We start from the raw sequence: 10,826 nt of genomic DNA, 5'->3' as shown, positions 1-10,826 counted from the left end.
ACAGTTTTTCTCTGTAATTAATAGTTTGTGTAGGGCCGGCTAATCCTCCGCCTGCGGCGCCGGCACACCAGGTTCTAGTCCTGGTCAGGGCACCGGATTCTGTCCCGGTTGCCCCTCTTCCAGGCCAGCTCTCTGCTGTGGCCCGGGAGTGCAGTGGAGGATGGCCCAAGTGCTTGGGCCATGCACCCCATGGGAGACCAGGAGAAGCACCTGGCTCCTGCCATCGGATCAGCGTGTTGCGCCGGCCACAGCGTACCAGCCGTGGCGGCCATTGGAGGGTGAACCAACAGCAAAGGAAGACCTCTCTGTCTCTCTCTCTCACTGTCCACTCTGCCTATCAAAAAATAAATAATAAATAAATAAAAAGTAGTTTGTGTAGAATAATTTAGAACTATATAAATACTCCACTATGCACGAAGCTTCTTTTTTTATGAAGATTTTTATTTATTTATTTTGAGAGGTAGGGCTACAGACAGAGAGGGAGAGAGAGAGAGAGAGAGAGAGAGGTCTTCCATCTGCTGGTTCACTCCCCCAAAGGCTGCAATGGCTGGAGCTGCACCGATCCAAAGCCAGGAGCCAGGAGCTTCTTCCGGGTCTGCCACGCAGGTGCAGGGGTCCAAGGACTTGGGCTATCCTCTACTGCTTTCCCAGGCCACAGCAGAGAGCTGGATCAGAAGAGGAGCGGTCATGATAGAAACCGGAACCGGAATGGGATGCCGGCACTGCAGGCAAAGGATTAGCCTACTGCTTCACAGCGCCAGCCCTGCCATGTTTCTCTTTTTGTGTTTGTAACTCCTTTTCCCAAAGGTATGAAATCTGGCTTCCGACAATCTTAGTCTGTTTACTTATTTGATTAACCGCCTGTATGCAGTCAGCGTCCTATGTGCATTACCACCCACCTCACTCTGCTGGGCTCCACATCAGGGCTCCCCTCTTCACTCTGTGTGGTCTCTCTCTCTCTCTCTCTTTCCTTTCCTTTCCTTTCCTTTTCTTTTCTTTTCTTCTTCTTCTTCTTCTTCTTCTTCTTCTTCTTCTTCTTCTTCTTCTTCTTCTTCTTCTTCTTCTTTTTTTGACAGGCAGAGTGGACAGTGAGAGAGAGAGACAGAGAGAAAGGTCTTCCTTTTCCGTTGGTTCACCCTCCAATGGCCGCCGCGGCCAGTGCGCTGTGGCCAGTGCACTGCACTGATCCGAAGCCAGGAGCCAGGTGCCTCTCCCGGTCTCCCATGGGGTGCAGGGCCCAAGCACTTGGGCCATCCTCCACTGCACTCCCGGCCACAGCAGAGAGCTGGACTGAAAGAGGAGCGACTGGGACAGAATCCGGCACCCCGACCGGGACTAGAACCCGGTGTGCTGGCGCCGCAGGCAGAGGATTAGCCTAGTGAGCCGCGGCACCAGCCTCTGTGTGGTCTCTGATATCACTTGCTGGGCCACCCCCCACCCCAGCCTCTGCTGTGGATGCCTCCCCATCCCACTCAGGTTCTGACCCCGCTTGCCAGACCGCTGCTCCAGCGACCCCTTCCTCACTCTGCTGGGCTCTGGTACCCGCTTTGTGGACGCCCTCCTCAGAGCCACCATGCTGCTGCTCCCCCCACCAACAGCTGTCGGGCCGAGAAGCATATGTGGCCATTCTGGTCTTCAGATTCACCCCTATTTGGGAACGCCTGCCTGTTGTCTTGACATATGATCAGCATCTCAGTTTGGTAAAATCTGTTGGCATTTCACTTCTACCCTTAGAATCTTGTAGGCATTGTTCCATCACTCCCGGGCACCAAGGTCCTGGGAGGAAGCCTGAGGCCAACCTAAATTATGTGGTATCCTCCTGCCTAAGGCATTGTTGTATTTCTGCCTGGACAGAAATAGAAAAATTAGGGTCTAGTAAGGAAACAGAAATCACATGAGTTATTTCAGGAGGGAGCGTTTGTTACTGTAGAGGGCCATGAACCAGAAGGGGAGCACTAGGAATTTCGGAGGTAGTCCCAAGGGGCGTTGGCAGTCTCATGCTAGTGTTTCCGTGGCAGAGGGAAAGGACAGTAAGACTGGGTCTATGAACTTGGACAAACTGAAAAGTAGATCCAAGTGCTCCCAGAAGAAACTATGGAAGCAAAAAAGAAGCCTTGGGAGACGCCGGCAGCATCATGAAATCCACAGAAAACCACAGGCAGCAGTGGGCAGGAGTTAAGTCCCTCCTTCCTCCACCAGCCTTGCAGTCACCTCTGTCGCCCCCTACAGGCAGAGCTTCCCCGGGGCAGCAAGGAGTTCTTCGCAGAATCCTAATTGGAGCGGTTCAGAGCCCAATAGAGAGAGTGGACTTGAGATTGAGAATTCAATTCGATAACCAGAGCACTTTTACTAGGCTCTCTGTTCCTCTTGAGTTTTCTGAATCAAATTTCCTTATAATCTGGCACACTCTTTAATTTTTAAAAAGATTTTAAAATTTATTTTCAAAGACAGAGAGAGAATCTTCCATCCACTGGTTCACTCTCCAGATGGCCACAAGGGCCAGCGCTATGCCAGGCTGAAGCCAGGAGCCGGGAGCTTTTTCCCTGGTTGCTTTAGTCCCTCTGATTCCTCCTTCCCATCCCCTGCACTCGTCTCCACTGTTTTTCAGCCAGAAATGAAGCTCTGACTGTTCTGTTTTCTCCCCTGCTCGTCACTACTTCTGTTGAGCGCAGCTCTGTAGCGATGTGCTTTTAGTCCTCTGTTTCCTTACCTCCTTCCCTTGTCCCTCTGAGCACTTTCAGTTAAGTGGTTCTAGGGAGTAAGGTAATTTTTAGAAATTTCCCTTTGTTCCTTGAGTAACACTTTATCCTAGGTCAGGGTCTTTGCGTCCCTGGCTTTGTTTTGCTTGAGGCGCCGCTGCACTCCTGTGTCTGCTCGGCTGCTGATTTAGGTCCAGATGCTCTATTTGACATATTGATGGTATTGATTCATTTTTCATGTTTCATTGAATTTCTCATTTTATTTCCATTTCATTGGGATAATCTGTTGTCCTTCTGACAGAACTTGAATCCACCATCATAAGGGTCACAGAGAGGCAGAGGCAGAAAGAGGGAGAGAAAGAGAGAGAGAGGTCTTCCATCTGCTGGTTCACTCCCCAAATGGCCACAATGGCCAGAGCAGGGCCGGTCCAAAGCCAGGAGCCAGGAGCTTCTTCCAGGTTTCCCACTTGGGTACAGGGTCCCAAGCACTTGGGCCATCTTCTACTGCTTTCCCAGGCCATAGCAGAGAGCTGGATCAGAAGTGGAGCAGCCAGGACTAGAACCAGCACCTATATGATATGCCAACACTGTGTGGCTTTCCCTACTATGCCACAGCACTGGGCCCCTGCACCTGTGTGGGAGACCTGGAAGAAGCTCCTGGCTCCTGGCTTTGGATTGGCACAGTTCCTACCATTGTGGCCATCTGGGGAGTGAACCAGCAGATGGAAGACCTCTTTCTCTCTCTCTCTCTCTGCCTCTGCCTCTCTGTAACTCTGGCTTTCAAATAAATAAAGTCTTTTTTAAAAGTCGAAGAAAGAGAAACAACATTGTATCCTAGGATTTGTATCCCAAGTCCCCACAGGCCTATTGGCTGGAACAATGACCAAAGCTGAAGACCCTTGGGCTATGCTTCTGTCCTCCTTATCCCAAACTCCAGTCTTGGATCTGAGCGTCCCAGGCCTGCAGGGGCCGGGCACTGGCACGGTGACAGCGAGGAGAGGGCAGCATGTCCATGCTGGGTCCCTACTGCCGAGTGGATGGGAGCAGGGCGTGCAGTAGGAGGAACGCCCGTGCGCATGGCCCAGCAGTCATCCCAGGAGAGCAGGGGACAGGGGCTGTCACAGGGTCGTTTCACGTGTATCCCTTCCCCTTTCTACCTTTGGGTAATGTGGGTGAGTGGCCTCTGCTGTGCTCAGTCGGTGTCTGAGTCCCTTCGTGAGCTGAAGGTAATGGGTGTGTTGGGTGAGGGCCATGGTGCCAGCCCCACAAGATGTATTTTATAGCAAAAATCTAAAGCTATAAAAAGACAGACTAAGCAAAGGACATTGAAGGAGTAGCCTAGCAAGAGGAGAAGGGGACGGGGGGCATTTGGCTGAGCAGTTTAGATGCTGCTTGGGAGGCCTGGGCTAAGTGCTGACTGCCTCCCTTCTGGTCCACTCTTGCCGAGGTGCATCCTGGGAGGCAGCAGGTAATGATTCAAGTCCTTGTGTCCCTGCCACCTGCATGCGAGACCCAGGTTGAGTTTCTAGTTCCTGGCTTCAGCCTGGCCCAGCCCTGGCTGTAGTGGGTGTTTGGGGAGTGAACCAATTGATGGAAAAAAAACTCTCTGTGATTGTCTGTCTGTTTCTCTGCCTTTCAAATAAAGTGCAAACTTTTTTTTTTAAAGCTGGAGGAGTAGAATATATTCGCTGGGTGCTTCTGTGGCCCGTCTGATCCAGAAAGGCCTGCGGGGTAGGGGGTGGGGGGGCACCAGAGCAGCACACGTGGCGTCTCTTCTCTCACCTTTACGTCCAGGGAGGGCCTGTGCGTCCCCTGCCAGGGCCTTCCTGCTGGCATTTTCTATTCCTAGACAAACTTTAACGAAACCCTTCCAAACCCCAGCTTCCACATACACCAGCAGCGCCGCCGGCCACTATGTCAAGTCTCCTGTCCACCCCCGCCCCGGGCACCACCCACTACTTCCTAATGACCTGAGCTCTCGGCTCACTGTCCACAGAGATGCAGAGATGGCTTCCTGTGACCTCAGACACCTCACTCCTGTCCTCCAACAGACAGCTCTCCCTGAGGATTGCAGCAGCCACCTGCCCGCCGCTGCTTCCCCATCACCTCCTAAAGGCCCCACCCCTTAATGTCGGCACATTGATGACTAAGTTGCAACGTATGGCCTTGGGGGACTCTTTCAGGGCATGGCAGCCACGGTCTAAGCCACTCCTGTCTTCTGGGGTCCGGGGCCAGTGTCTCTCCTCCGTGCGGTTTTCCAGGGCTGGGGCTGATTGTCCGCCTCTCTCCCCAGAGCCCAGGATGGTGTCATCTGCTTCTCCCTAGCTAACAGCCACTCCAGGGAGGGAGACACGCTGGTAATTCCACTGCACTGCTGGGACAGAATCCAACCAGTCCTGGTGGAGACACCATGGAACCCTGGCCACCTCTGGGCCCAGAGCATGGCCAACGCTGCTGTCCTCCAATCTGAGCACTGGGCTTCCAGTGCCGCCCCCGCCACGGCCGTCCCAGCTGGCAGCTCCCTGCAGGGCAGGCAGAGGGGAAGGGCTCTGGGTGGACGGCTGGCTGTCCTCACGCCGTCACGGTATTTGTCATCTTCACTGTCCTGGTCTTAGCAGCAGGCATAAATCTCAGTGGAGAAACTCAGGAGGTGAGGAAGAAACGCATCTTCGTCTTTTTGGAAATGTCAGGTTTCTTTTCAGTCTCAGTTTGTCAAGATGGCAGGATTTTAATTCTAGGAGCGCGGGAGATCCCCGCCCCTGATCCCCCTTCCCTGGGGGAGTTAAGGGGTGAGGACAGAGTGCCTGGTCCTAGGCGTCCTTGGCCGGACACTGGTTCCCATGGTGACGGGGCCATCAGGCTGCTCCCACGCTGTGACAGGGCACAGCGACTCTCGAAGACTCCAGCCGCCAAGGCACGCCATGCAACTTTTCTCATCCAGCTCCCGCCGCCCGCCGGAGCTCCGCCCACCTCTCGGACCCACAGTACTACCTGGGCTTTGGAGCAGGGAGCGAGGCCCCTCTCTGGCACCCGCTAACACCTGTGGAACCTCTGCTTTTTCTTCCTCCCTCCCACCTCTTTCTCCCAGTGTGGGGAGGACGGTGAATCTGCTTTCACTTGACTCCACTGTGAATTCTTTCCGTTTCTCCTAGGGCCTCTGATCACAGTTCTCTGCATGTGGCTGTTGCATTTTCTTCACTGGGCAGAGCATAACTCGGCTGCTTTGATGGAAAGAAAGACCAAGGGTGGAGGGGAGGAAAAGCCTTGTGTGGGGAGAGTTGGGAAATAGCTTAAAAAATATAACGGGGGGCCGGCACTCCGGGAGTTTCTGGACACACCAGGCCATGGAGACTGAACTCATCTTGTCTACACTCCGGGCACCAGTGGGTCCATCCTTCTCCTTCCTTCCCTGCCTCGGCAGAGCTGGGCTGCCCCTTGGCACTCCTGCCACCTTCCTGGAGCCTGGTCGCCCTCTGCTTCTGCTCTGGCCTCTCATCTCCCTGGAGGTTTCCAACCCCCATCCCCCACCCCTCAGTTTGACTTTATAAATAAAATATAAATTTAGCGAAGAGCTCATACCACAAAAGGGAAGAAGTGGTAAGAGAAGAGCCCAGGCTAGCACCCTGCTGGGTGGGTGCTCAGACTTTGCAAAGGGAGGAGACACCGCTATGCTGAGGTTGGACTTCCTGGCCTCTTGCCCAAGCAGGCAGTGCTTTTCCAAGTAACGCCTGTGGCTTCAGAAGGTCTCCCAAGGCCAAACTACCCTAGGGAGGGGCTGCAAAAAGCTCGTGGAAAATGCATGGTCTATGAAAAAGCTACGCGTGGATTTCAATTTTTTTCTGATAAAATAAAGGTTTTTTTTTAAAAAAGATTTATTGATTTACATGAAAGTCAGAGTTACACACACACAGAGAAAGAGGCAGAGAGAGAGAGAGAGGTCTTCCAATCCTCTGGTTCACTCCCCAGTTGGCCGCAACAGCTAGAGCTGCAACGATCCAAAGACAGAAGCCAGGAGCTACTTCTCGGTCTCCCACGTGGGTGCAGGGGCCCAAGGACTTGGGCCATCCTCCGCTGTTTTCCCAGGCCATAGCTGCGAGCTGGATTGGACGGAAGTGGAGCAGCCAGGTCTCGAACCGGTGCTCATATGGAATGCTGGTGCTATAGATGGTAGCTTTACCCGTTACACCACAGTGCTGGCCCCAAATGTATCTTTTTAAAGATTATTTATTTGAAAGGCAGAGTGAGAGACAGACAGACAGAGACTCTGGTATGGGATGTGGGTGTTCCAAGTGATGGTCTAACCCAAAGCACCACAACCCCAACCCCCACACTTATCTTTTAATTACATTTTCCATGAACTTGTAAAAGTACCCTCATATTATCAGATGGCCTTTTTTTTTTTCAAAATAACTTTTTTTTTTTTTTTGTAAAACAGAACTTATTTTTATTTACTTGAAAGGTGGGGTGGGGGGCGGGAAGAATCATAGAGAGCTCCCATCTGCAGGCTCACTCCCCAAATGCCTACAACAGCAGGGGCTGGGCCAGGCCAAAAGCCGGAGCTTGGAACTCAGTCTAGGTCTCCCATGTGGGTAGTAGGAGCCATCACCTACTGCCTCCCAGCGTGTACATTAGCAGGAAGCAGAGTCAGGACTTGAACCCAGCACTCCGGAGTGAGATGCAGGCTTCTCAAGCAGCTGTGCCCAATGCCCGTCCTATCAGAGGACTAAGACCTTGGACTAACCCCTTGGCTGACCCCTTGGATGGGCATGGGGCGGGAGCACAGTGCAGGTTAGTGGGTGCAGGGGGCCACGAGTGGCTCAAGGACGCTGTGTCTCTGCAGGCGAAGACTCCATCAGCACCTTGGGTCTGATCCTCGGTGTGGGGCTGTCACTGCTGCTCGTGTCCATCCTTGGCTACAGCCTGGCCAAGTGGTACCAGCAAGGCTACTGCTGGGAGGGTGAGTGAGCCCCTGGACCCTGTCGCCCCAACTCCACCCAGCCCCTCCTCTGCCACAGCAGTTTGGCAAGGCTGGGCGGGGCATGGCAGATGCAAAACAGCTTCCTGTGGTGGTGGCCCCCATTGAAGATTTGAGTCAGTGGCTGAGCAGTGGTGGGGGTGGAGCAGTGGGACCTTTATGAGATGAATAGGGGCTCCTCCCAGCCCAGCAGGCAGACAGCTCCCAGCCCAGGGGCCTGTGCAGACCCCCAAGGCCAAGGGCAATGAGTGCACTAGCTAGTCCAAGCTCCAAGTCGTCCCAGGCTGGCTCCCATGCATCTTTGCCCCAGTCTTAGGCTAGGGTCTGCTCTTGGGCTTGCTGATGCTAATATTGGGAGTCTGTTGCCAGTCCCCGTGGCGTTCTCAACTCCAAGACAGAGCTGTATTTTCCTAGAACCCTGGGAAGCTACAAATGCATGCTGGATACTGAGAAAGAGGAAGCATTTTTGAGAAATACAATTAACTGTAACATTTATTCCACGAGTATTTGTTGGGCACCTCCTGTGTGCCCATGCACCTTTGCCCAATGGGATTTTCTTTAAAATCCCACATGACAAAGAAGTTGTACCAGCCTCCATGTTTTATAGATGGGGACGGGAGGCTGAAGTCACAGAGTTGGAAAGTGATGGAACCACATTGGGCTCTAGGTCTGGTTCTTTTGGGTGTCAGGCTAGATATACCTCCTTCCTGGTGCTATCAGGACCCTGAATAGGAAGACTCTAAAGGGGCTGGGACCCCCACAGAGCAGCCTGAGGCCAACCAGCCACCCTCCTCCTCCAGACAGGGGGAGGGAGCAGTGGGATGGGTGGCTTTCCCTGGGGACACTAACTCTCTCTTTTCGGATTGTTATCCTAGGGCCGAATTTTGTCTTCAACTTGTACCAAATCCGGTGAGTAGATTCAGGGAAGAGCTGGGTGGGGGATTAGCTATGATGGAGAAAGCCAGAACTTACTGCTTCTCTTCCTCGCCCCTTGCCTAAGCAAATAAGAGAGGGGCCCAAGAATCCATTGAGAGAGCAAGAGTAACAGCTTGAGTGTGGACAAGACCACGTGCGACCCCATAGCAGGCGGGGGGCACCTGCTCATCCATCCATCCGTCCATCCCCCAGTCCTTTAGTCCATGAGGTTCTACTGTGGCCAGCGTTGGCGTCTTCATACCGAGGGAGCAGAGATGAAGGGGTAGTCTCTATCCCCGTCTGTGCTGCAGACAGCTAGGAATAATGCAACCTCTGCTGCACCGTGCTGTCCAAGGAGCAGAGCAACTGGAGAAAGTCAGGCCCTCAGGGAGAAGTGCCCAGTAAGGGGGGACCCCTGGCCCAAGTCCCCCCTGTCTACTTCAGTCCACAGGGCAGGCCGGCTCCGCTGGGCGCTGGGAGATGGTGTGGGGTCTGCCCTGGAAGATCAGGCAGTGACCGGGAGAGTCCCCTGCTGGGAATGCCTCATCAGCTTCTGGCCCAGGGAGGTGGGTGCCAGGGAGAGGCTGGGTTCCCAGCCCCAGTAGCGGCATTGGCTGATCTCTCTCAGGAACCTGAAGGATCTGGAGGCGGGGCCACCGTTCACCATCAGTGGCCACATTGGCGGTCCAGACGGCGGCTACATGAGGTTCTCCAACGGGCCAGTCTGATGGGGGAAGCATCTGGCTTCTGGAGCCCTGGGGAGGTGAAGAGGAAAACTGGAGATCTCCTGCGTGAAGCTGACATCCAAGAAAAGTCCTCCGAGGGTCCAGCACCAAGGATATTGACCCCCACCTCCCTTCTGGTGACAATCCCAGGGATAAGTCCCAGGGACAAGGCCCGGGGTCACGTTGTCTGCATCTGCTTCCAGCACTGGGGCTGCTGCATTTCCAGCTGATCCATGCCCCGCCTCCCCTTCCTGGCAAGTTCTAGAAGTTTCCAGAGCAGAACTTTCTGTGCCGTTCCTTTGCTTGGAGGTGAAGCTTCCAGGTGGCCAGGCTCTCCAAGAAACCTCACTCTGGGGCTTCAGCTCCTGAACTTTTTTTTTTTTTGACAGGCAGAGTGGACAGTGAGAGAGAGAGAGAGAGAAAGGTCTTCCTTGTCCGTTATTTCACCCTCCAATGGCCGCCACAGCCAGTGCACTACGGCCGGCGCACCGCGCTGATCCAAAGCCAGGAGCCGGGTGCTTCTCCTGGTCTCCCATGCGGGTGCAGGGCCCAAGCACTTGGGCCATCCTCCACTGCACTCCCAGGTTACAGCAGAGAGCTGGCCTGGAAGAGGAACAACCAGGACAGAATCCGGCGCCCCGACCGGAACTAGAACCTGGTGTGCCAGCGCCGCAGGCGGAGGATTAGCCTAGTGAGCTATGGTGGCGCCTCAAGCTCCTGAACTTTCTAAGCCCGGGCTCCTCGCCTGCTTCCGGCCAGCCCTCTGCTCACACATTTCTCTCCCTGGCCTTCAAGTTCTGCCTTTCCCCACATCTCGGGTGCTTTCCCCACCCAAACACTGCCCCTCCCACATGCCCCTGGGTTTCTCTCCATCTGCTCCGGACGCCCAGCTGCTCTGTGGATTTTTCCCTCTGGCCCCTCTCCTGCTCAGGACAAACCTGGGCAGGTCAGAAGAGATGGTTTAGAGCAATCCTTTCACAAATAAATAATCAAAAATTTGTTTATTTTATTTACTTGAGAGACAGGGAGAGAGACAAGGATAGAGAGAGAGGGAGAGAGAGAGAGAGAGAGAGAGAGAGCGAGCCTATTCACTGATTCACTTTGCAAATACCCACAATAGTTGGGTCTGGGCCAGGCCAAGGCCAGGTCTCCCACGTGGGAGGCAAGGACCCAAATACTTGAGCCATAACTGCTATCTCCCAGAGTGTGCATTAGCAGGAAGCTGGGATTGAGCATGGAGCCAGGAGCAGAAACCAGGCATTGGGACACTGGACACGGGCATCCCGAGTGGCAGCTTGACCCCTAGGCCTACGCCTGCCCCTGCGCCTCCTCCTTATTCACCCTCCCTTTTGCTTTTCTATAGGAAGAGGCTTTTGGTGCAGCACCTGCCCCTCCCAGGCTCCCCTGGGCTGTGGCTGCCTCTCCCTACCCCCCGCCCCCCGCCCTGCCACAGATCTTCAGTCCGGCCTGGCCCTGACTGTAGGGAATGTGGGGTCATCTGTGGGTGTCCCA

The 10,826-nt window shown here is 54.2% G+C and overlaps 1 protein-coding gene across 1 annotated transcript; it reads left to right on the top strand.

Annotated features, from left to right (window-relative positions):
• The first annotated feature begins 7,465 nt into the window (after positions 1–7,465).
• SMIM35 (small integral membrane protein 35) lies at positions 7,466–9,692 on the top strand. The gene is made up of 4 exons (XM_070060872.1): positions 7,466–7,487; positions 7,540–7,656; positions 8,550–8,583; positions 9,218–9,692. The coding sequence occupies exons 1-4, from the start codon at positions 7,466–7,468 to the stop codon at positions 9,315–9,317; spliced, it is 273 nt and encodes a 90-aa protein (XP_069916973.1). The 3' UTR covers positions 9,318–9,692.
• The last annotated feature ends 1,134 nt before the right edge of the window (positions 9,693–10,826 follow it).

This window comes from Oryctolagus cuniculus, chromosome 1 (genome assembly GCF_964237555.1).
Source record: "Oryctolagus cuniculus chromosome 1, mOryCun1.1, whole genome shotgun sequence".
Lineage (NCBI taxonomy): Eukaryota > Metazoa > Chordata > Mammalia > Lagomorpha > Leporidae > Oryctolagus > Oryctolagus cuniculus.
The sequence above is the reverse complement of the archived record's forward strand: the minus strand, read 5'-3'. Positions and strand labels throughout refer to the sequence as shown.